The following is a 26,504-nucleotide window of genomic DNA, read 5'->3' as shown; positions in this document are numbered from 1 at the left end:
TATGTCCACACGAGACTGTTGTTGTTCTAGAGTATTGATGAAGACGCAACTCACAATAATAAATTTCTAACTGGCCTTGATATTAATAATTTTGAAGAAACTTGTTGCGATTTTTGGATCCGTGAGCAAATTCGGGATTAGAGTAAAAGCTTGAATTTTTTTTAAAAAAAATTCGAGATAAAATTAATATTTAACTTAAAGTTAGGATTTTTTTAGGAAATTAGCCTTTCGTTAAAAATTTGTATCAGGGGAGCGAGAAAGGTATGGTGGTAGAGAAAGTGGGTACGGAAAGCATAGAAAATGAGGTAATGGAAATTACCACACTAACCTCTATGATGAATGACCGAAAGTGGGGCAAAAGTCCCACGTCCATATTATACATAAAGTCTGATTTTAAATATATTGCCCGTCCTTTTCATTTTATAAAGTCCAATTTTAAAACGATCAAAATAGCTTTATTTTGGTAGTCACTTTCTCAACCACGTTCAATTCCATTAGCAGGCATTTTGACTGAAAAAAGAAGAAGAGAAAACTAAGGAAAAACATAGGAATTAAGGATCCGATCGTTTCGCGAAATATGTGACGTTTTCAAGAAGCTATCTTCAAGGAAAATGACATAAATTTCCAGTATTCGGCTGAAATCTAAAAAGGACCCGGAAAATATTTTCCTCTGTTTGGTATGGAATATATTTTCTTTAATGCACTACTTTTAATAAATTTTTTTATTTTTTAAAATTGATTTTTAATTATTTTTAATAACCTTTTTTATTTTTTATTTTTTACCTTCTTCTTCGACCGGTCGCCGGCCATGGCGAAAAAGTAAAAAAAAAAGAAGAAAAAAAAATAAATAATAATTAAAAATTAGAATTTTAATAAAAATTATTAAAATAATTAAAATGAATGGTGAAAGAAGGAGGGTAATAAGTTCCTCTTTTTAAAAAAAGAGAAAAACATTTCCCTCACTTTTGAAGGTGTTTTTTCCATTGAGGGAAAATATTTCCATAAATCGAACGTCGAAAAATCCGAAAAACATTTTTCTGGAAGTTATTTTTTGCGAAATGAACGGAGCTTAAAAGCATCATTTTCATTTTACCCTCACTAGCATTATTGTTTATCTACTGAAGTTGATGCGCAAATTTAAGTTTTCTTGATATTAGATCGTTTCTATGCACAACATGGACATTAAGATGCTGCTACATTAGAATGTATATAAAGCAAAATAATTCTACAGCATGATATTAATTGTCGTTTTCTCTTGCGCCCAGGTAACGTGTACATTTTTCTTGTGGATACTGATTTTCTTATTATTAACTTTTTGGTGTCCTTAAAAATTATGAATTTTCGTAAAATAAACTTAAAATACACCATTAACTACGATTATTTCAATAGTGCTGTTTAGTATTTTTATCTCAGTCCAAAACAAACTATCTTTTATTATTTTACATTTTTCTTCTAAGCTAAGCTATTACATGGTTCTCTTTCCTACAATTAATATGATAAAAAATATTAATTAAACCTTTAAATCAATCACGTTGAATATTTCGCCCCCTCCACTAAAATTCTAGCTCTATCACTGAGTACTGTCCATAGGGAAAATTGTCCTAGAAGTCCTAAAACTATTGCACTTTTACTAATTCAGTTTTAAACCTTTCAATTTTTTCGATTGGATTTTAAACATTTTCACATTTTGCCAATTGAGTCCATCCGGCCAATTTTGATCGTGACATAGAAGCCAGCCATCCTATGTGACCCAGTGGGCACTGATGTGGAATTTTTTTAATATTTTTTTAATATTATTTTCGAATTTATTTATGATGTTTTTCTTTTTTCTTTTTCTTTTTCTTTTCTTTCTTTTTTTTTCTTCCATTGGCAAGGGCCAGTGAGGTCGACCTCGCCTCTGGTTGGTCGTTGGCCATTGCTGAGGCCTGGTGACCGGCTAGATGAAGAAGGGAAGAAATAAATAAATAAATAAAAGATTAAATAAATTCGAAAAAATATTAAAATCGTATTAAAAATTATCCATGTCAGCACCTGTCGCACCACGTACGACGGCCAGTGTCCATGTTAGCAATTTCCTACCAAAATTGACCGGATGGACTCAATTGGCAAAACGTAAAAAGATTTAATACTCAATTAGCAAAATTGAAAGATTTAGAACTGGGTTGGAAAAAGCACCACATGTTTGGGACTTGCTGGATAATTTTCCCATTGTCCATAAGTACTTTATCACCTTCCACAGGTTAATAGTTTTTGATATCCATCTAAAGAAAATAATTAGTTTTGAGTATTTCATTAAAAAAAAAGAGAGGTTAATATCAGTAAAATCCCAAACTAGTACACCCCATAACACATTTACCCCAATCTCACAAAAAACCCCCCAAACTGGTATCCCTGACCCAAAATTATCCTCCTTTGAAATGCATATTTGTCAACACACATGAATTTTTATATGATCTATCGCGCTCCACGTTAGATCCGTATAGTAATTATTTGCCACATGTATTGAAAAATATGCTATTGAACGGAATGCCAATGGAAGGCAAAATTTGGTAAGGAGTACCCATTTGAAGTTTTTCGTAAGACAAAAATTAGATTTGGGTAATTGTATTGTGGGATATCAGTTTGGGATTTTTTATGAGCAAACATTAGTTTTGGGTAAATGTGTTATTAGGGTACCAAATTAAAATTTTTAGTGAGATGAAAATTAGTTTTTGGGGTACCAATTTGGAATTTCTAATAGTATTAATTGGGAAGCTAAACTAAGCTAAACCCAAGTGAGAGATCACCAAAAAGAAAACAAACATCAATTTTCGTTTGGTTTACAGATTTTCCAGTTTGATTTTTTTCTTTCTTTCCTTTTTTTCTTTTTGAAATCTTTAAAAACATCGATGTGGTATACCAAGATAGAAAGGCCCTTAGCTTGCATTACGATTCACCGGGTATCAATATGATTTTGTTTTGTTGATAGACCTTTTGCAATAACATTCAAATATGAAAAATTCATTTGTTTTCTCTTGCATCTAGTTATTATGTGAATATTAAATCCGGGGGTCACAAAAAGAAAAGAATACGGCTGCAACTTTTTGTGGCCAATGTTAATTTATAATTTGTCCTGACATCGCTAGTCATTTATGCATTAATTTATTGCTCCTCATTTCTCTTTTCTTTTCTTTTTTTTAATAACACGGGGTATTCAAATATTACGGTTTGACTAGTTCCTACGGATACAAACAATCCATACCGTCCTCGCCCTTTATTGTTTTACTATTTAATTGTCACTCATTTGTACTTAAAAAATAATTTTTTATTTTCGTATAATTACACAATTTACAATTTTATTTATATTAATCAGTAGACAGAAATTTCTATAAATTATATTTATCCATTTCAAAGATAGTATAACCTTACACCATCTTGGCGAGATCAGATGGGGGAATTCGATCTCAAAGACAGACTCGAAAGCCAAAAGTGACTCCACGGTGATGTCGTTCACGCAAGGTTTCGTCAATTGGGAGGAGACTCCGACCGTACATGTGTTCAAAGCCGACATTCTTGGAGTGAGCAAAGAGAAGGTGGAAAGGTCGAGCAGAGAAGGATTCTTCGGATCAATGGACAGAGAGCCGAGAGAGACACAACAGAGTGGCTCTGGAAGACGCACGTTTGACTTCTGCTCGTTACGGTGCCGGAGGAGGAGGTAAGGAGGGCCACGCGTGGTCATCCACGGCGTGTCGAACAAGAAAAAAAAGGCAATGGCTAATGATCCATTATCCCCATTTTTTTTTTTGACCTGTCCTTGTTCTATTCCTCCATAGTAATGAAAATGCAACAATGCAAATGATTTTCCTCCTCAAGTTTCATTTCCATTCGGTATCATTCTAATTCACCAAACATTGGCAAGAAAGAGAATGGGAAATTTGTCCAAAAAGTCCTAAAGCTATTGTACGGCAGCCAATTCAGTCCTAAACCTTTCAATTTTGCCAATTCAGTCCTAAATCTTTTAAAAAGTTACCAATTCAATCCTAAACCTTTCAATTGTGTCAATTTAGTTTTAAATTTATTAATTATTTGCCAATTTAGTCCTAAACCGTTTAACGAATTGCTAATTTAGTCATTCCGGCTAATTTTGGCTGAAAATCGCTGACGTGACGCTGACATGGATAATTTTTATATTTTTTATTGATTATTTCATTTTTAAAAAATTATCAATTCAATCCTAAAACTTTTAATTGTGCCAATTTAATTATAAACTTATTGACTATTTGTCAATTTAGTCATAAACCTTTTAACGAATTGCTAATTTAATCATTCCAGCTAATTTTGGTCGGAAATCACGACGTGGATAATTTTTTTATTTTTTTTAAAAAAATTCAAACTTTTTATTGATTATTTTATGTTTTATTGATTATTTTATTTTTATTCGAATTTTGGCCAGGGACCCCTGCCGGACCCTGGGCAAGGGCGTCGCCAGCCCTCGCCCAAGCCCTCGCCAACCATAGCGAGGGTGGGCGAGGGCTGCGATGCCCTCACTGTGGTTGGCGAGGGCTCGCGATGCCCTCTCCTAGATCCGGCAAGGGCTGCGATGCCCTTGCCCACGGCTGGCGAGGGCTTTACAGCCCTCATCTTGGGGCCGGCGGGGGTCGCCAACCCTTGCCTAGTGGCCGACCAACTCCGCCAGCAGTCGCCGGCTCAACCAAGAAGAAAGTAAAACAAAAAATGAAAAGAAAAGAAAAGAATAAAAATAAAAAGAAAGAAAAGAAAAGAAAAGAATAAAAATAAAATAATCAATAAAAAATAGATTTTTTAAAAAAAATTATCCACGTCAGCGCCATGTAGAACGGCCGGCGCCAACTAGACCGCTACGTCATCAATTTCTGACCAAAATTAGCCGAAAAGACTAAATTGACAATTCGTTAAAAGGTTTAGAACTAAATTAGCAAGTAGTCAATAGGTTTATGACTAAATTGGTATAATTGAAAGGTTTAGAACTGAATTGACAACTTTTTAAAAGGTTTATGACTAAATTGGCAAACTTGAAAGGTTTAAAACTAAATTAGCCGCCGTACAATAGGTTTAGGACTTTTTGGACAATTTTTCCGAAAGATAATCATGATCATAATTTCATTCAGCTGGTTTTACTCCCGACAACCAAACAAGCCCTTTAATGATATGAAACTCTTTGCATCAGTGTAAATTTTGAAATGGTAAACAAACCGATACCACAATTGTCAAAGGTATCCAAGATCTGTGTATTTCTACAATAATTTGAAAGCTTGGGAGGAACTTCGAGGAACAAACTTTTCATTAAACCAGCCATATTTTATGGTGTCGCGACTCTCTCTCTCTCTCTCTCTCTCTCTCTCTGCCCACTGGCCAGTGAAAGCCTACCCAAAAGTTCCATCTCCGTATGGTATTTCATAAACCATTGAACTAAAACGCCAGTTCCACCATGTCCTCCTAGGCTGCTACATAATGCTGAAGCTTCTTCCCTTATAACAGGCGAGAAGCTGCTGATGATTACATATTTATTCTTGTCCCCCCAGCACAAACCAGTGAGATCTTCCGTCGCCAACTTTCATTCAGATTTCATCCGTTCTGAATTCCGTGTAGCCACAAGCCAAACTTAACCCGGCAAGCTCTTCCTTTCATGGAATACCTTTCCCTCACAGGCTCCACGCACAATTCCCACTCTGAACCTGGACGCTAGAATTCCCCGCTCTCCATTCACTCTCTCCACTCACATTTATTCATGGAGTCGAATTACAAACGATTCTGCCAAAAACAGCGGGCACTCGGAAATGATTGGATTGGGATAAGCCATATTAGGTTAAAGGTGAGAAGTGGACCTAGGATAAATAGAATTGTGCATTGATGTGCCATACCAATGCAAAATGCTCAAGCTGAACAGAAGTTACCTAAAACAACGTATTTGCAATCTTAAACCAAGATGAAGTAAGATGCCAAAATCAAAAACCACTTACAATCATTACAAGATCCTTTCTAACCAGCTCGCCCTCTCTGCCATCCGTGTTTTGATATAAATGTCACTTTTGGTAGTTATTGTGAGGATGCTTTCATTTGAGTAGAGGGGCATCCATGTCATCTCGGGTGTGTCGTACGCATTACATCAGCAAGAAAACAATTGAAATGTTCTCAATACAAATGTGAGTCCCAGGACAATGGAACCGACAATTTCGAGTTCTCCAACTGTAATAAACTCATGCATTCTGGGCTGTTTAAAGAGTAAAATCTGTATAGTGTTGCCTCTCAGATTAATCTGAACCCAAGAAACAACATCATTCCATGAAGAAGAGTCTGTATGAAACATGCAAGGCTCATGAGTCTTTCTCCACGGGTGATGAGTAAAAGATCATTGGAAAATAGGTGCATTTCTTAACTACCCACTGAGCTTGAGCAAAAGAGGTGCACTTCTTACAGTCAAATGAATTGTAAATTTGGGAACTATAGACACCTGTTTATGATGAGAAACCTCAGAAGAAAATTATTACCTGGACTGAGCATGTCTTGCACTAAATGCAATATTTGTATCTACATCTCCTGCATGACATGCCAGACAACCAGCTGTATGGGGGGTTCGTTCACATGTGAGAGCTACCAACTGTGCCCCTGATATTGTGCTCATGTATACTGTCTAAGAATTGGAGATGCCTTTGAGACAAGAAAATTCCTTGCAGTGCCTCCAGATTTTCCAGATACCTTTGGAGTTAGATCATTCCAAATTTACAGGAAACGACTAAGTCGCCAGTTGAATGAGAGACTGGACAGAAAGATGGATTGGTGAGGGAGAGAAGAATATGAAGGATCTGATGACCTGTGAGGTCGTGCAAGGGTACTTGTTCATGGCACTTGGTTTGATAGATGAAAGGACTCAAAAAACTTTTGGTGCCAAATTTCAAATTGCAGCTCCAGCAATTTTGGCGCCAGTTTGCCAACTCAATTCTCAGTGGACTTCAATGATGTCACCCTCCACAGCTGTATGGTTTTGAATGTGTCTGAAGAGTCATGTAAATTAATGGATGTCCACTCCAGAAGCACGGGACATCAACTGTTTATTGAACGTTCCATCACAAGCTTTGATGCATCCTGTACTTGCTGCGTGCTTTCTGCCTCGCATTCACTAACATGCAGCACTTCCAAGTAGGTTAACTCCATGAGGCCTTCAATATCAGAAATCATCCTGCATCTTTGGACTTCAAGGACATTCAACATCTTCAAGTTTGATATATCGGGCAATCCACCAAGTGAATCACAGTCTGACAAAATCAAACTTCGTAAATTTGTTAATTGGCCAAGCCCATTGAGATTACGTATTTCACAGTGTGATATATTCAAGATTTCCAGGGCAATTAGTCCTCCAAGCCCCTTTATCTTTTCTACTGCAGATTGGATAATATTTAGTTCTGATAGTTTGCTCAGATGGTGAACAGCTGTCAATTGTCTCAAAGACGAACAATGTCGAATAGATAAAATGGACAATGACGAGGGAAGTTCCGGCACATTTTCAAGATTCACACCAGATAGAATTAGCTTCTTAAGATGTGTACATGACAGGGGACCATACCCAAGTTGCACTTCTGTTTTTTTTAGGTCAATCCCAAGTTGCAGTTCACTGACTCGAGAATGAGACAACTCTAACATCTTCAGTTTTGGAAGTACTATGCGCACAACTAAGAAATCACTCGATCTGGATTTTGGCTCCATCCGTGTTAAGGGACATATGAGATCCATAGGATCTTTATCACTCAGACATATCTCCTCCAACTCCACTAAATCCTTAAGATCTGGCAAGGCCTCCATCCTTTCAGAACTCACACGTAGACAAATTAAACTGGAGGGAAGCTCTGGCAGCGCTTGAATCTCGTTGCACCGAAGTAAATCAAGAGTCTGAAGACAAGAAAGACTTCCAATTTCCAAAGGAATGCCAGAAATACTGGAATGTCCCAATCTCAGTATCCTCAGACGATCTAGACTCTTAATAGCAGTTGGAATGGCTCCCTTCAAACTCCTACAATGGGAAGCATGTAACTCTTCAAGGTTGACCAAATTTCCAATTTCTCTAGGCAATTCCCTAATGAAGCAAGAATCCATCTTTAACACTTTTAAACGCCCCAAGCAAGTAATTGAATTGGGCAATTCAGATATGCCTGTCCCTGTTATATCCAACTCCTCTAATGAGTTTCTTAAATTGCAAATTGAATCCGGAAGTCTTCCTATCCAACGACAATCCTTTAGAGACAGGATCCGAAGTTTCACCAGCTTTTCAACTGAGGCAGGGATTCGAGTAATTTTTGCATTTTCCAGTGAGAGTACTGAAAGAGCTGTCAAGCCACAGACTGAATCAGGCAGGTGACTTAACTGGAGACAGTTGGAAGCACTAAAAATCTCAAGTTTCTCCATGTAACCCATTGACATAGGAATTTCTTGTACCGAAGTCCCATCAATAAGGAGCTCCTTAAGAGCTTTCATGTGACCCAGTTCAATTGGCAACATATTGAGTTCATTGCAGAACCTCAAATTTAAGGTAGTTAAGCGTCTTAGATGACGGATGGAAGGATCTAATTTCATTAGTCGAGAGCATCGTTCGAGAATCAATACTTCCAAGTCTGGGAAAGTGGACAAGTCTGGGCTTATCAATAGGTCAGCACAACCAGTAAGATTCAAGACTTTCAACTGTGGCATCTGCAAAAATAGAACAGAAACATTAATTCGTACACTGAACAAATCTTTAGAGGAAATAAAGTCTAGAGCTCTGTTTGTTTTGAAGAAAAACAATTTCTGAAAATGTGTTTTCCATACAATCCTGGCATAGTTTAGGCAGATTTCTAATGGAAAATGTATTCATGGTCAAAGAAGATGCTTATCTAGATTCTAAAGAATGACTTACCCTTTCGACAACCAGAAAATCATTCTCCTTAACTCACTCAACCTAGGAATTCCACCACCACCATTGTCCACACACCCTCTAATTATTGTTGGCAGGTAACCAATTATTTCCTTAAGTATTTCAAGAGTAACATTCAGTTCTGTACATGCCATATGCCAGAAAGTGTCATGTCTTAAATCAGTCTTCATAAAAAGCTTTCTAGTGAAAACTTACTCATCAAGGAAACAGTTTCATGAAATAAACAAAGCTTAACCTACCTTGATTTTTCTCCAACCTCCCCAGTTTTCAGTGACTTTGCTCCATGAAAGATCAAGAATGACTAATTTCTCGACATGAAAATTAGTAGCTTCAAAATCTCTGGTGCATCCTTGCCATTGAAGCCACTTTAAATTTGGAAAAACATTGGCAAAATCACCAACAACTTTTGCACAATCCAAGATAAGAAACCTTGTGTTTGGCATGCTCTTAAAATCTCTTGCGTCAAAGTTGAGGTGGTCTGTCCCCTACAATGGAAAAAGTATTAAGTGGAGAAAAAATGCGAAAGAGCTAAATAAGTCAACATTAAAGAGAGAGGACAATTTCTCAATACTCCAAGGCTCGAGAACAGGGTCAGGCAAGCATTCTGCCATAGAATTACACAAGTTACTGTACCTTCTCTGTTTTCCAGACCAATTCCAAATTGCATAACCTGCCTCGCATTCCTGGATCTAGATCATCCTCTTTTCGTATGATTTGTTGGCCAAACTCCCTTAACAGCCTGTGCATCCCTAGTTCATGATTTTTTTCAATTTTTAACAGGGACATGACATGGAGCGCATCAACACCATCGGAGGGGGAAAAATTGGGATTATGCCACATAAATAAAGCAATTCGACCATCCACATCAGCAGGGAGGCATGCAATATCAAGAAATATCTCCTTTTGCTCTTTGCTCAATTCTTCATAACTAACCATCAAAATCTTTTCAATATCCTGGCCAGATTGCAAAATTAGCTCCTCAAGTGCAGTCCATTCTTCTACTACTTTTCTGGACAAGAGTGAACCAATTACTTCGATAAGTAATGGGATCCCATTCACAGAGTTGATTATACCTGTTGCAATTTCATCAAAATCTGGAATTGGAAGATTTTTTCGCAGTGCATGCTTTCTGAAAAGCTCGAGAGCTTGATTATTATTCATCACTTTGATACCGTAAACATGAGCCAACCCTCGAGGTATGAATTCTGGAAGAACAGATTTGATACTAGTGGTGACAATTATCCTAGATCCATAACCAAACCAATCAAGCTTCTCTCCAACAATTTCGTGGAGCTGCAACCGTACCTCCACATCATCAAGAACAATTAGGACTTTCCTATTCCGCAATATTCCTTCAAAAAAGTTGATTCCTTTTGCAACTTGATCAACCTCGTATTCTCGGTTTAGGATATCAGACATCAACTTGCTTTGCAAAAGCCGAACACCTCCAAGTTGTTTCACTGTTGCCCCAATATCTGCAAGGAAACTACAACTGTCGAAATGAGAGGAAATTTGTTCATAAATGACCTTGGCAAGAGTCGTCTTGCCGACCCCACCCTCCCCCCAGATTCCAACTATTCGTATATCACTGACTTCTAAATCAAGTAAGTCCATCATGTCCTCCACTTGTTTGTCAATTCCCACTAGTTCTTTTTCTTTATCTTTCCTTAGAACCACCTACAAGAGCAAATAAATTGTAAACAAGAAAGCTGCTGCGGGAAATGAAAAAGTGTAACAATTGGATTTAGTTTTCCTTTTATATCTTGCTGCACTTCAGAAACAACACAGAAAACCCACCAGTCATATCCTAGTAAATGATCCCACCTATGTCGATACAACACTTGTACTGTTCAACAAGTTAGGATATAGCATTAAATGGAAGGCAATCAACCTTCGGATGATTATGCTCCATTTGCAATAATGTCCCAATCTCTCTAGAGATACAAAATTCATCAAAAACTATGGCTGATTACTTCCATAACTGGACCTCTAAGGTGAGGTTGTTTGCCATGACATGCCATGCATACTCCTATATATTGGACTAGTGTAAATAGTCTTACATCTCATTCTTAAGGTGAACTCTACCAACAAAATATAATCAAGCAGTTTCTGTTAGCAACTACTCCTGATAAGTAGAAAGTGAGAGTCACATATGAGTTTATTCACATGCGCACGGTTTACCTTCAGCTGGACCGTGATTGCTCCAATGAGTTTTCTGATGTCGTCAGTCGAGCTGCCACAGAAGTAAACCGTTTCAGTTAGAAAAGAAAGGGCGCGAGTTGAACATTTGGGCTGAAACTACATGACAAAGCAATAACCACTCCTATTGAACTGCGAAACAACTATTTGAAGTTTATTCCTACTTAAAGCGCAACATCAAAAAACGAAGTGATCAGTTGTTTCTATTTGGAGTTTAGCGTTGCTATACTAGAAAACGATTTATGAGTTGCAAACCCTCCTGTGATAAAGTCTGGGCCTTTTTACCTGCTAGATCCCGTGACCCATCCAGGTAATGAAGCAACCTGTTTAAGAGCATCTTCCCACGCGCTTACTTCCTTGGACCCGTGTCTATTCTTGTACCTCTCTAGGGCGTCGTGGTCCGGAAGGGTTTCAAGCGTAACAGCACGAGGTTCCACGTTGTAGAATATGGGGATGATCGTTTTCCCACCACCCGATTTGGCCTTGCTTTCCACCATTGCCGCAAGCATCCGGAGACACCGAACGCTGTGAGCGTAGTATTTAGAGAAGATGGGGATGCAGATCTTGGCCCCGTCGATCGCTCTCAGAATCTCCTCGCCAATTTCTTCACCGATTCGAAATCTATCGTCGTCTCTGAAGATGCGGATCCCGGCATTAACCAATCTCTGGTACAGGTAGTCGGAGAATGAATAGCCAACGTCGGCTCCACCGAAACTCAGGAACACATCGTGACAGTCGGTATCCGAGGCGGCAGCGTCTCCGCCCATCGGTGGTGCTGCTGCTGCAGCATCATCTGCTGAGTCCTCCTCCGCCTTCTTCTTCATCGCAAGGATCAGAACGAGGAGGATGGCAAGCGCGCTCTGGGATTTGCCCTGATCGCCTCTCTGGTTTTTTTGGCAAAGTCCAAATCTTTGTAATCGAATCCTCGATCTACAACATATTATAGGACAAAACTTATTGCTTCTATCAAAAAAAAAAAAAGAGGGAATCTGGAGAAATAGAAAGGTATAGGCCAAGTGAAAGAGAGAGAGAGAGACAGGGAGGAAGCAACTTTGGTGGAACGCTTGGAAGCTGTAGTCGCGGCCTCAGCAGTGCCGCCGCCGCCGGCCAAGATCTCGGCGCCGTCACAGTTGCCTCCGTTGTCGCAAGCACACACATTCTCTATCTCTTTGCCGTGCTCGAATCTAGCATCGCATGACTCATGTCGAATCTCTCTCTCTCTGAAATTAGATAAATCATTTTTGTTCGCTCAATACATCCAAGATGATATTCGACATATATCAAAATCCTCTTTTATCTCACAAAATTTGTGAATGTATAATAAACAGGAAACGGGGGACATTAGCATTAACACAAGATTTTACAAGTTTTGAAGAGCTTCTTTTTTTATTTTAATGGTACTCTTAACTTTCATTGACTAAATGTAAAAATGCAGGTTGGCAACATCTTTCAACAGTAAATCTCTTTCGTTGGTGACGCGTTCTAAAATAGAGTTTGTAGGAAAAACTTAACCGTAGGTTATGTCTTGAGTTGCCCCATAAAACACTCCATAAGTTCTTGATCCATAGCCACCTTTTAGGAAAAATGACACAAATTGTCCATAAACTTTAACCCAATGTACAATGTCATCTCTGAATTTTTAACTTTTCAATGCGGTCCCTAACTTTTGGTAAATGTTCGTTTGAATCCATATATTATACAAAAACATCTAATTTTATCCTTCCATTAATTCAATTTAACGGAATTTGCTCATTTGGTTTCCAATCTAATCCATATATTATACAAAAACATCTAATTTTATCCTTCCATTAATTCAAGTTAACGGAATTTGCTCATTTGGTTTCTAATCCGACAAGTTCGAATGGTGGGCAAAAAAATAAAGTTGCACATGAATTATCAACATAAGATATTCAACTCCAATCAAGATATAATAATCCATGCCATCAAATTGAATAAATTAAAAAGATTATTATATTCTAATTTAAGTTGATTATCTTACGTGAATAATCACGTGTGGCGTTTTTTTTTTTTTATAGTTCAAACATACCGGATTAAAAGCCAAATCAATAAATTCCGTGAACTTGAATTAATTGAAGGATAAAATTGGATGTTTTCATAAACTTTAGGGACTAGATTGAACATTTATAAAAAAAATGGGATCGCATTGAACAAATTAAAAGTTAAAGGACGATATTGTACATTAAACTAAAGTTAAAGGACTACATTGAATAAATTAAAAGTTTAGGGATGAAATTGCACATTGGGCCGAAGTTAATTAATCATTTATGTCATTTTCCCCACTTTTTACACCGGATCTTCCTATTCGATTCAAGGGCCAAATTTGGCTATCTTCAATTGCATTCAAACTTAAAGGAATTGCCAAAATCTTGTGGGCAACGTGCTCAGGAAAATGATCAGAGATAGCATCATAACTTTCTAGCTTCTCCAATGGACTCCATTTATGCCTTCTGCAGAGGACCACCAGTAGTTCGCAATCTTCTTTTCAATCATTCCACAGACAGATATTGGTATTTTGAAACAAAACACAGCTTAACATGGGATGGCACTCCTAAATATCCTCTTGCACCTTGTAAAAGCTGTACTCCGAGAATTTCTGCAACATTTATCTGATGACTTTCTGGACAAGCCTTACTCAAGGGAACCCCGGATTTGTTTAGGTTAGTTGCTTGTGCAGACGCATGACGATATTGATTCAAAATGTTCAACAGTTCCTAACATTCTCCGATAGATCTCTCCAGGAAGAAGATCAGGTCTTCAGCAAACAATAAGTGGGACAAAACAGGGCATTCCGAGGTCAATCTTATTCCTTTGAGCCAACCTACAATTAAGATTGATAGGGATTCTGCAACTAGGATAAACAGACGAGTAGAGAATGGATCTTCTTGTCGTGAACCTCGCAACGTATGAAATACGGGAGTAGTTCTCCATTGAACTTGTTGCCGAAAGAAACACTAGAACCAATCACGCAATGTGTGATCCAGTAGAAACATACAGAGCAGAATCCTAGCTTCATCTAATAAGCCCTTACAAAGTCCGACTCCACCCGACCATAGGCCTCATGTCTAATTTGAGCACAGCAATAGATTTCATCTTCCTTCACCTTCTTCGTAAATGGTGCAACACTTCATGCACAACAAAAAATTATTTTGAATTTCACGCCCCGGAACAAAGGCGCCTTGCACCAGAGAAATCAATTGAGGCATTAATGTTTTTTAATCGGTCAGCTAATACTTCTGCTATCACTTTAAAAGCAAAATTGCAGAGGCTAATTTGGCGATATTGAGTTATACATTCCACGGTGGCACTATGAGAACTAATGTAATCTAGGGTTGGTTCAATCTGAGATATCAAACTGCCCATATGAAAATAACTCTTGTCTCCTGATTTCTTTGGTAGAACAATCCATTCATTCCGTCGGGTGCTTTTGTCGCTCCCATCCCAATTATCTGATCTCTTCCATCAACAGAGGTCTAATGAGTCCAGTGTTCATCTCAATTGATACCACCCGTGGGCATTGATCTATAATCGTGTCGAAATTTCTGTACTCCTATGTTGAGAGCAAATCGCTGAAGAACTTGGTTATTATTTCTTTTAGTCTTCCAGGCATAGCACACCAAGTCCCTTCAGTGACTTGTGATTGAGAAATCTTATTCCGTTGACGTCTTTAGATAGCTCAAGCATGGAAGAATTTGCTATAGTGATCACTCAATTTCAGCTATCAAATCCTAGACCTCAAATGCCAATACTGCTCCTCTTGACTCCGAAGCTAGTTGAATCTTGCTTAAATAGATTTTGGTCTCTCCCTATCAAGCTGGTCTGCTCTGTTGCTTACCAACTGAGTAAGCTATTATTGTAAGCTTACAACCTCCGTCCTAGCATTCTTGAACTTCTTCTTACTCCAGGATGTCAATGCCGAGGAGACTGTTAATTTATCACAGATGTCGTTGGAAGAATCGGTAGTATCACTCTATTTCTTTGTTATTTAACCTGGACACTCATCATGTTCCTGCCATAACTCTTCAAACTGAAACTCCTCTTCCCTCCCGGGTGGTTCAATAGAGCGAGTCAAGGTTAGAGGGCTATGATCCAAGCCACAACGGCTTGATCCATTCTCGAACATTCGCCAACCCATCCCTATTATTGGACAGTGTGAAGCAGCATACCTTATTCTCTAGGTCCATTACTGACAACTATACAAGAACTGTCTAAATATTTTGTCCAGACGAAAGTTCTGTGCTTGACTCCTCCCATCCTTCTCCCAATGATATAACACTTCTTTAAAACCTCCTACCATGGCCTAGGCTAGGTCTGAAGGTGCATTTAAATTCTTCATATGATGCCACAGATGCAAAAGATTCTGGCAATCCATAGGAGCATGAGGTAACGTTAATCTGAATGCAGTTCTTCTGTCATTTATGTCTACCTGCACATCTATATACTAATCATCAAAAGACTGGCTTAAGACTTATCAGGGTTTAGGACTAGGACTAGCCTTGTTATGAGCACTACCCGCTGCCAGGACTGGCACCTCCACATCCATATTTCCATTCCACAACACGCATAGCCCTCCTGGTCTTGGTAATCCTCTCGAGTCACAAATGAACATGTGCTGGGACTGGTGTTCAACCCCCACTAATGAACGTTGCACCTCGAAAACCTCCGGTCCATGACATGTCGAGGTGCAAACCAAAGAGAGGGGAGAGAAAGACGAGATGGAGGGGTATTGGGGGACTAGAATTCGTCATCGTGTTTGTCTGAGATTCTTTGAAAAGTGCGAAATTTTTGGAAATGTCAAATTGAAAGAAGCGTTGTGATTTTGAATTTGAACCCTTTGAAGCTCGCAGCTATTCGTAGGATGTTCTTGGTTCTGTCTGATTTGCTTTCAAGGTACTTTCAACCCTAATCGAACTATTATAGATTTCGAAAAATCTCAACCCAAACCAAATCACAATTAAAACCAAACCGATAACTTCGGTTCATGTTCGATTTGGTTTGTTTCAAATAAATAACATCAGGCCAACACCCAAATAGATTAGTAATATGTTAACTAACCGGTATGCAATATCCCCATCCCTATGAAAATTACTTTAATGATCTCAACATTGAGAGAGCCAAAGAAAAATAAAGATGTTACTAGGGGTATAACCGAGTTGAGTCATATTGTCCAAGCTCGAGCTCAACTGGACTCATATATTTGATGACCGAAACTTGACCGGACTCGATTACAATCAATTTGCTCGAGCTCGAGCTCGAAAAAGCTTGAATAACATATGTTTATTGTGCACTTTTGATGATACCAATTTCTATTTTTAACTAGTAATTAACGTTTATAACAGAAACTCTATTAGCTCCTGCACCCGTCAAGTTGTGCTCGCGAGCTTGAGAATCGGCGAGCTTGAGTTTGATTCAACAAGATCTTCGAGCAGACAATCGACATAGAATGCCATGCATCTGGGTTCTCCTTCTTTCCCGGTTCATTAGCCGGTCCAACCGTTGAAATCTCCGTATGCCCTTCCTTAAATTTCTTCACCCCTTCAACAGGACCAACACATCCAATAACTGTTAGTTTCTTAACCTTCATGTTAACAGCGCAATTCGATTAAGCTAAATGACAAAAAATTAGAAGAGTAAGTGAGTCTTCGTGCATAGGTCACTAGGTTTGCGCCTGCAGGACCTTTGTTTGGGCCAGACATGGTAGTACTAGACGCGATAATGCTTCCAACCCATAATAGCAAATCTTCAGCCCAAGAGACAAAGTCCAAAATGAAAACGTGTTACGTATTCACTTTCCAAAGAGACGAATCCAATCATCTATCCACGTTTGAAATATACGGGTAAAAGTACTAAAAAAGTCATAATCCTATTGTATTGATATCAATTCAGTCCTAAACCTTTCAATTGGGTCAATTTAATCCTAAACATTTTGGCATTTATGTCATTGAGTTCATCCAGCTCATTTTGACCGGAAATCGTTAACGTAGATGCTGACCGTCCTGCGTGACACGGTGAGTATATTCAAGAGACTCACTCTTTAGGGTTTCATCCTTGATTATCGAACTAGCTTTGCGCAATCTATTATATTTTTCAGAACTCCGAATGCATATTATCAACAGGAAGAAGATATCCAACATCATTCAGGAGACTCACTCTGCAGGGTTTCATGAAGCAGTCTTCAGCTTAGAGGAGCGATTCTTCTTCACGTACTACCACAATAGAACAGTACATGATAAAGTAAGGTTACTCCTGCATAAGCTAGAGATTGGTACGGTCAGTACATTCATTGACGCAGCTAAATGCAAGTGCCGGAGATCTTCTCGATGAATCATTCGCAATCAAAGGAATCTACTGCTAGTAAGGCTTACTTATGTAGTTATTTCGACCAGGTGGAGCTTCCATGCACATATTCGTCACTCTGAGGATAGCCAAAAGCCAAACTATAGTCACTCAGAAAATTTGAAGGAGTTTGCGCAGCCAAAGGCTGTCATGACAGCCAGTGTTCTTGGCTGTTGCTTGAAGGGAACACGAAAATATTTAAGGCGTCTGTGTGACCAAAGAATACAATGATAGACACACGGTAATATTCAAGATGCTCCAATATTTCTCGTGACACAGTAAATATCCATACTTGAAATCCATATCAAACAACATCTTCCAAAGGATACGTGGAAGCACCCTGCATTTCCCCTCTCCTACAAGAAGAGTTCGAGGTTTTTCACTTTACATATAGTTATAGTCTGCATGTAGTGTCCCCGTCAGAGCAGAAGTTTAAGATAGAGGTGGCAAAATAGGTCTAGAACCCACATTACAACTCATATTAAATAATGTGGAACATAAATGGGTTGCCTTAAATTTTCAAAACATACTTAAATGAGTCATAAACGGTTTAACTAGGTCTTAAATATGTATTACATAGGTCATAAATGGGTTACCTAAAAACTTAACTGGATTTTATTTTTTTAAAATTTTCTGATTTTTATTTTTTAAAAAAATTTCTGAATTTTGTATAATTTTTTATTTTTTATTTTTATTTTTATTTTTATTTTCTTTTTCTATCCTTTTTTTACTTTTCTTTCTTTTTTTTTCTTTCTTCCTTGGCCAATGGTAGGCCACAGCGACTGCCGGTGAAGCTCGAGCCCTCCGGCCTCGGGCAAGCGCGACCTCATCGGATGAGCGAGCTCATCCCTCACCTATGGCTAGTCACCAACAACCGGCCGAAGAAGAAGGAAAAAGAAAATAAAAAAATAAAAATGTTGATTTTTTTAAAAATAAAAAAATAAAAATAAAAATTATTAAAATGAGTTCACGGAGGAAAATCAAATCAAATTTTCCATACTAAATGGCGGAAAATATTTTCTAATTCATTTTCAAGTTTCAACCAGATACCGAAAAATATTGTGAAAGAAAATGACTTTAGAAATATCACATTTTCCTCGAAACAAACAAAGACTCAATTTAAAAAAAAATAATAAAAATTGTCCACTAAATTTGTATTGCATGAAAGTGTTATAGTGATATAAATTTAAAAAAAAATCATAAGTTAACAAGTTTTCCTAAATTTGATTAAATATGGAAATGTTTTAATAATATGGATGGAGTCAAGTTGGGTTGGGTATGGGTCGAAAAATTTACATTACAAACAAATTGATCATAAACGGGCTAATAGGTCAATTTGGGTCGGATCATTTATGACCCGACCCGACCCGACCAACCCGTTTGACAAGTGTAGCTTAAGATGATAAGAAAACCCCATGATGTATTCTAGTTCCAGTTACATCTTGGAGGCTTCCTCAGGAAAATCACCCACGAATCCCCATTCTCAATAGCGAAGAAAACAGAAAGAGAAAGAAAATGATCATCGTAGAACAGAAGCATGTGGGTTCTTCTACTTATCACATATGGCCAAATGTAGTATAATAAGCTTTTATGGTGGAGAATCCTTTTTGAGAAGCACGAACGAATTATTTTGGCCTGTGGAAGTGCTTAACATCGTATGACCGTCGCATAATAAGCCTTCAAATAAGAGAGCACGAGCACAGCGGATAATGCAGCAAAACAATGTTTGATGGAAAAATGCAGTGCCTGATGGAAGTTGCAGAATACAGACTCGGGATCAGTGTACTGATTAGAACAGATATGAGGCAATGATTACCCATTTGACGCTCGTTGCAACACCGACACGCGGGTAGGGAGAATGCGCTATTATTGCTACTTTAAAGTTACCGACATCGTCCCAGATTGAGAGTTAAAACTCTGCAACACTGCAGCTGCAACTCGCCTGTCAATCTTTCAAGCCTCAGCCTAAAAAGGAAGGAGCAGTATGCGACTCCACGCGTCCGCACTCGAGTCCCATCGGCTTATCTTCTCCACGTGCATCCCCCGGACTTCAAGGCTACAAATCTCCCATTCAAACAAAAGAGCCAGCCATCTCTCCTCCTCCACCAAGTAGTCTTTGCCCAATCATCGTTCTGATATTGAGTATCCATCCCAGCCCACCCGGTAAATTGGTAGTAAATCTGTCACAAACTTCTTCTGAATGACAAAACGAGCGAACAATAAAGAAATTAAAATGCCAAGAATGTTTCATGTTTTCATGCACAAAGCACTGGCAAATTGAATTATCTAATAACAATCTTTTTTTGTTAGTTTTATGTTGGTTCTGTGATCCAGTTACCGTTTATGCGTTTTCACTAAAAGAATTAAAAAAAATAAAAGAATTGAGAAATTAGAATCAAAAGCTAGTAGAAGATTTCAAAGCACAAACTTGCCTGTCCAAACCCACAAGGTCGGGCCTTCCAACAGAGAAGTTCCAAGCCCACACGAGGTGGAGAGGACACCGCACAGAAATTTGACTGCACGCAGTGTCTTAGCCGAAAGAGGAGAAGACCAACTGGTGCATCATGGAGTTGTACAGATGTTCAAGTCGAGGAAAGCAAAAAGTAGCAATATTTACCTTCCAGAAAAGCCTCCGACTTGTCATTGAAGATAGACCGAAGATCCGTTGTGCAGCAAGATCTTCACTCATTGAAGCATTCCCACAATATTCTGACCCTAGGTGCGAGCAACATAACTGCCGACTATTTGTTCTTCTGGGAAACCATACCCATCGATTTCGAATGTACGATTTGTACGATCAGGTAATCGGTCAATGAAGGGCAGTCGTCTAAAGTGAGCCTTCTAAAACGAGGCAAATTTTCCAGCCCATCAAGTGTTCGCACATAGCAGTAGGATATTTTCAGAAGTTCCGACCGCCTCAAATTATCAAGACTGACAGTCTCTGCCAGGAGACAGTTTTCGAGTTCTAATTCAGATAGACCTCTCACCGTAGAAAATTGTGAATATTGAATCACACAGCGCTGGAGGCACAATACCGATAAGCTAGAGGGTAGCTCTCCGAGGTCATGCAATTTTGCGTGGTGCAAAACAAGTTTTCTAAGTTGAAGTTTATTAAAATGTTCAGGTGGCTTGGTGATGTTTGAGAGGCACAACTCCAAGATTTCTAGATTCGCTAGTCTTGTTAACCATCCAATTTCTGGTGGCTCAGAGGAAGAATTCTGCATTGGATCAGTAGGATCAAAGTTATCACCCAAGTACAGCTCTTTCAAGTTTCTTAAGAAAGAAAGGTCTGGCACCGTCTGCATTTTTTTGGATCCCCAGCGAAGAATGCTTAAACCAGATGGAAGTCTTTGCAAATCCCAAAGTTGGTCACATTCACTTAAATCTAGTTGTTGGAGATCAGAGAGCAATGGAAGGGTCCAGGGTAGGCCAGAAATCTTGGTAGATGATAATCTCAAGATTTTCAAAGAGGATAATCCTCTAACATCCCAGATAATCCACCCCCTCAGATTCCAGCGTTTTGAAAGATCTATCTCTTCCAGCTTTTCTAGATTTTTTATATCTTTGGGAATTTTTCTAAGTGTGTATTCTCCATCTTCAGCAATTTCAAATTTTTCAAATGCTTGACGGACCTAGGTAAACTAGCAATCTTGGTGCTAGATAGATCCATGACTTCCAGTGACTCAAGATTCCCAATGGAACCAGGAAGCTCAAGTAAATTCTGACAATTTCCTAGAAGCAGGCTCCGAAGTTTCTTTAAGGACTTAATAGATTCTGGTAGGCGTTCAATAGCGGCACCATCCAATCGAAGATGCTCAAGAGATTCCAAGTGACCAATAGAGGGTGATACATGAGCCAAACTTCCACATTGGCAAGCGCTCAGAATCTTAAGTTTCTTCACGGAGGCTAGTTCGAAATCAATCCTTTTAATGGCAGTTCCATCAATCAGAAGTTCTTCCAAATCTTTCATATGACACAGTTCTTGCGGCAAGTCGCTGACGAATCTGCAGAACTTAAGATTTAAGTAGACTAAGTTCTCTAGATTACCTATCAATGGACCAATTTGGGATAGTGCCGAACAACGTTCCAGGACTAATCTCTCTAAGTACATCGAAGCACGGAAGTCTGGAAAAGCATTCAGGTCACGACAGCTACTGAGGTCCAAAACTTTCAATTCCTTTGCCTTCTGCGAGAAAAGTGGACAGAATAGGCTCAGTTGGTGCTAGCTATCCTAATAATCCCAGGATACATAGACAAATATGCACTTTACCTTCAGGATTTGTTCCCATACTTGTGAACCTCCAGTGACTTTACTGCGAGATAGATCAAGAACGACCAGTTTCTCTAAATGGAAAATAAGTAGTTCAGAGATCTGACTGCACCCTTGCCAATCAAGCCACCTTAAATTTGAAAGAACATTCTGAGAACTCCCTCCAACAGTGGCCGGGTCCAATATCTGCAAACACAAGCGCCCTAGATAGCCGAATACATCCCAAGAACTCCCTCTAATAGTAGCCCTGTCCAATCTCAAGAACCTCAAGCGCCCTAGATGGCTAAATCTTTCACGTCTAAAACATTCACTTTGTCCCTCGTCAAATGTGAGACCAAGGGCTTCCACCTTACTAGGACTCTGCAAATCGAGGGAACTGAATAAGTAGAAAGGGAAATGAAATATAGCCATTCACGCTTCATTTTAGGAAAGAAAAATTAAGGAAAGGAAGTATCTTCAAAGATTGTTGACTGTGTTTAAACTAAAAGATCTTATGCTTGAAAAGTATACCTGCTCTCCATTAAGCGTGGAAAGTGCATCAATGTGATTCCATAACCTATTTCGGTTTCGAGGCTCATGACAATCTTGCTTCCTAACAGTTTCCCTGCCAAACTCTCTTAGTAGATTATGCATCCATAATTAATTGTTTTCTCCTATTTTGACTAAACCCATGTCACAGAATCATGATTCCTCTTGGATCATAGTTACATGCACACCACATGTAGGGGGAATTCTGTGATCCGTTCCAATGAAAAAACATGCTATATCGAGAAATATCTCTTTCGTCTTTTCATGCAAAGAGTCATAGCTGAACTGGATCACTTTTTGGACTTTATCTTCTGGCCTCCTTCTTAAGGTATCCAATGTATGTTGCCATATTTGTCTTTCCCCTTTATTCTTATGCAAGAATGAAGCCGTTACTTCAATAGCAAATGGAATACCTCCAATAATGTCAACAATGACTTTGGACAGAGAATCATACTCATCCTCATCTTCGCGAGTATACTCACGAAAAGCATGTATGTGGAAAAGTTTAAGAGCTTGAGGAGGCCCCATTTCTCCAACCTCATACTTATAAGCCACTCCATTTCCGTAACCATCAAGAACATTACTATTTCCAACTGTCATGAGAATCCTGCTTCCTGGGCCGAACCAACTTAGATCCCCAACTAAATGCTTGATTTGGTCAAAATGATGCACGTCATCAAGGAGAATGAGAACTTTCATTCCTCTCAATGAAATTTTTATGGCTTCAGTTTTTTTGTCAAGAGTTTCTAGCCTTGTAAACTCTTGCCTTCGGAGGTCTGAGATTAACTGTTCTTGGAGGCCCATGAGTCCATTAAATGCAACATTTTCGTGAATATTTGAAAGAAAACTACAACGTTGAAAGAGACTATGGATTTTGTTGTACACAACCTTTGCAAGGGTAGTCTTGCCAATCCCTGGCATGCCGCATATCCCAAGTACACGTACATCTTTGCCATATACTCCGGTTGCCTGCCCGTTGACATAGGGCCTGTTTGGTTCAGCATTTCAAAGCTGCTTTGGGGCTCTGAAGGTCCTTGGGCAAATGCAAAGTTGTTTGGTAATTTTTTTTGCAAGCTTTGAGGAGATGCAATTGCATCTCCAAAGCTCCCCAAGGGCCTTTGGCTGAATGCACCTCCTGAGGTCCCTTGGGGAAATTGCATTTTCGGAATGCAAGTGGCACTGTTCATTCCGCTACTGTTCATCGCGCCCAAGGAGCCGCACCGGAGGCCGCCCGAGGGGTCCGGGCGACCGCCGCCCGGGGTCGGGCGACCCTCGGGCGGTGGTCGCCGGAGGTCGGCCGACCCCCAGCGGCGGCCGCCGGATCCCTCAGTGGCGGTCGGTCGCGCGACCCAGATCCGGGTCGCGCGACCCGAGCACCGCCCGAGGTCGGCGGATCCAGCGAGTGCGGTCGCCGGGTCGCGACCCTTCAGTGGCGGCGGTCGCCGAGGTCGCCCGACCCCCAGTGGCGCCGCCGAGGTCGCTGAGCCCGGCTGACCACCGCTCGGGGTCGCCCGGCCTCGGGCGGCGCGGTCGCGACCCGGATCCGATCGCGCGACCCAAGCGCCGCGTGAGGCTCCTGGGCGACCCTGTGCGATGGTCGCCGGGGTCGGGCGACCCCGTGCGGTGGTCGCCGGAGGTCGGCCGACCTCAGCGAGGCGGGCGGCGGCCAGATCAGACCGCCGGAGGTTGGCCGGCGGCCGTTTTGGCCTCACGGACAGATACGCCGGCGGTGTTGGTTCGAGCCAAAAAAAATTTTTAAAAAAATATTAGCAAAAGTCCTTTACAAAATTAAGATTTTACCAAACGGTATTTAGACCAAAGTTGTTTTCAAATGTGATTTTAAAAGACACGTTACCAAACACTACTTGCATTTCGGAAAACCCCTTTAACTCAAAGGTATTTGCATTTTACCAAATACATTCCCCCAAAGCCGAACCAAACAGGCCCATAGATGACACCAAGCGTTTTCATAACCTCCCGTACGCGGGGTTCCATGCCCACTAAACCGTCAGTCACATCTAAATCATTCTTCTTCAACCACTCCAGAATATTCGAAACAACTTTCTTTATGAGTGCACCATGACTGCCAAATGTGATGATGAAAATAAGGAATCATGAAGAGATTACAAAATAATTAATAACAGTCCACGAAAATTACGAAGGAAATTATCCAGTTAAACCGTACTAAATTGACCAACAAGGACGATGCAGTGGGCAACAAGAAGGACACGGAAAGCACATTTACCACATTATCAAAAAAAAATCCAGTCCCATCCAATTAATGATTTCAAAAAAATTGTGCTTGGCAAAATTCTCATAAAGATAAAGCTAATAAAATTAAAAGGACAGTAAAAAGATGATTACTTAATTTCTGTATTCTGCAGGTCATGACCCTTCGTCACAGTAATCTTTTCGAGAGCCTCCTTCCATTTTTTAATGACCTCGCGGTCAATTCCACGGCTCTCGTGCTTACTGAAGGACTCCCCAACACATCCACGTTGGTATTTTAAATCAGCAGGGTCAATATCATAGAAAATGGGCACGATCAGTTGAGCGTCTGCTTCGTTGCATTCCACCATTTGTGCCAATTCCATGAGACAACTCTTACTGGATGCATAATCCTTGGAGATAATGGGTATTCATATCTTGGATTGCTTTATGGATTGAACCAATGCATCAGGGATATTATCTCCAGGATGAAGTTCATTATCGTCTCTAAAGACAATGATCCTTGCATTAATCAGGCTGGTGTAGAGGCAATCTGCAAATCCCTTGCGAGTATCGGGACCTCTAAAACTCAAGAACACTTCGTAATTGTTTCTTGATGAGGTAGAGATGGATGACGGCGGCCGCGATGATGACGGAGGCAGCGAGGGCGGAGGCAGGGATGGAGGAGGCGGCCGCGGCGACGGAGAGGGCAGCGACAGCGGGGACGGAGAAGGCGGTGAAGAGACCAACCCCTGTAAAATGAAAAAGGCGAACTCTATCACAAGTTGCCACTTCGTTCTGGATAATTTCGGCAGAGTAACAAAAGCAAAAAGTGGAGGCATAAAGGCCTTGACTAGGATGTTCTGATCTGAGACAATGAAGTTGCTTTAGAAAGTACAAAAAAAAACCAAAAGAAAAGGAAAGAAAAAGAGTTGATCCCATCCGATCTAGGCTCATTGACGATGTTCTGAAAAGGATATGAGATCTAGCCGATTTGAATACCAAATCAAGATCAAGAAGTATTATCCTTTATTGCAGTCCAAAGATAACGTTTGGACTGAAGATGCAGATCTGAGCATATACCAGCTAAATCAACAGTCCTCGTCCTCGTCCTCACACAGACATAACCCAAAAAATCAAAAGAACGAAAGAAACCCACAAACACGGGGAAGCGGAACTAACCAGCTTTCTCACAGACGAGTTGGAGGCCGTCGCCTCCCTCTCTCGCTCACTGTCAATGCTACGGGAAGAGATCTCTCGCTTCATTTGGATCACCTTCCGAAGTTGGATCTTAGGATATCAGATCAAAAATTGATCAGAAGAGAATGCCAGGGGAAGATGCAAGACTCGCCAAGTCAATGCCAGTGGAAGATGCAATGGTTGAAAAGTCAAGCGAAAGGGGACTAAAAATGGATCAAAAAGATTGATTCCCTAAAAAATCCTAAATTTTAGGTCTACTTTCAATTTTGTCCCGAAGTTTCTTTTTATTTAAAAATCCCTAATTTTCACTATAATCTCATATATGTCCACACGAGACTGTTGTTGTTCTAGAGTATTGATAAAGACGCAACTCACAATAATAAATTTCTAACTGGCTTTGATATTAATAATTTTAAAAAAACTTGTTGCGATTTTTGGACGCGTGAATAAATTTGGGATTAAAGTAAAAGCTTGAATTTTTTTTAAAAAAAAATTCGAGATAAAATTAATATATAACTTAAAGTTAGGATTTTTTTAAGAAATTAGCCTTTCATTAAAAATTTGTATCGGGGGAGCGAGAAAGGTCCGGTGGTAGAGAAAGTGGGTACGGAAAGCATAGAAAATGAGGTAACGGAAATTACCACACTAACCTCTATGATGAATGACCGAAAGTGGGGCAAAAGTCCCACGTCCATATTATACATAAAGTCTGATTTTAAATAAATTGCCCGTCCTTTTCATTTTATAAAGTCCAATTTTAAAACGATCAAAATAGCTTTATTTTGATAGTCACTTTCTCAACCACGTTCAATTCCGTTAGCAGGC

At 39.6% G+C, this 26,504-nt stretch overlaps 1 protein-coding gene and 2 pseudogenes across 2 annotated transcripts; all 3 read right to left on the bottom strand.

Annotated features, from left to right (window-relative positions):
- Positions 1-6,650: 6,650 nt before the first annotated feature.
- LOC115668131 (disease resistance protein RPV1-like) lies at positions 6,651-12,011 on the bottom strand. 2 transcript variants are annotated; one of them, XM_056306279.1, is made up of 5 exons: positions 11,405-12,011; positions 11,102-11,153; positions 9,554-10,597; positions 9,160-9,405; positions 6,651-8,697 (listed from the first exon to the last, which is right to left on the bottom strand). In XM_056306279.1, the coding sequence occupies exons 1-5, from the start codon at positions 11,941-11,943 to the stop codon at positions 7,060-7,062; spliced, it is 3,519 nt and encodes a 1,172-aa protein (XP_056162254.1). In that variant the 5' UTR covers positions 11,944-12,011; the 3' UTR covers positions 6,651-7,059. The 2 variants fall into 2 exon arrangements, with proteins under 2 accessions (XP_056162254.1, XP_056162255.1); XM_056306280.1 differs by having other exon boundaries at positions 11,443-11,485.
- Positions 12,012-20,214: 8,203 nt separating this feature from the next.
- LOC130136118 (disease resistance protein RPV1-like) lies at positions 20,215-24,521 on the bottom strand (annotated as a pseudogene).
- Positions 24,522-24,631: 110 nt separating this feature from the next.
- LOC130136117 (disease resistance protein L6-like) lies at positions 24,632-25,807 on the bottom strand (annotated as a pseudogene).
- Between the last annotated feature and the right edge of the window lie 697 nt (positions 25,808-26,504).

Source organism: Syzygium oleosum, unplaced genomic scaffold (assembly GCF_021117445.2).
Source record: "Syzygium oleosum isolate NSW1041296 unplaced genomic scaffold, Sole_v2.1 Sole_v2.42, whole genome shotgun sequence".
In the NCBI taxonomy this organism is placed as follows: Eukaryota; Viridiplantae; Streptophyta; class Magnoliopsida; order Myrtales; family Myrtaceae; genus Syzygium; species Syzygium oleosum.
Note: the sequence above shows the minus strand (reverse complement) of the source record. Positions and strands in the feature narration are given on the sequence as shown.

Coding starts and splice junctions, on each gene's coding strand:
- LOC115668131 (XM_056306279.1), bottom strand. CDS start 11,943: ATGAAGAAGAAGGCGGAGGAGGACTCAGCAGATGATGCTGCAGCAGCA. Junction 11,154..11,404: donor TGGGTCACGGGATCTAGCAG/GTAAAAAGGCCC, acceptor CTTCTGTGGCAG/CTCGACTGACGACATCAGAA. Junction 8,698..9,159: donor GAGGTTGGAGAAAAATCAAG/GTAGGTTAAGCT, acceptor CTATTTTTGCAG/ATGCCACAGTTGAAAGTCTT.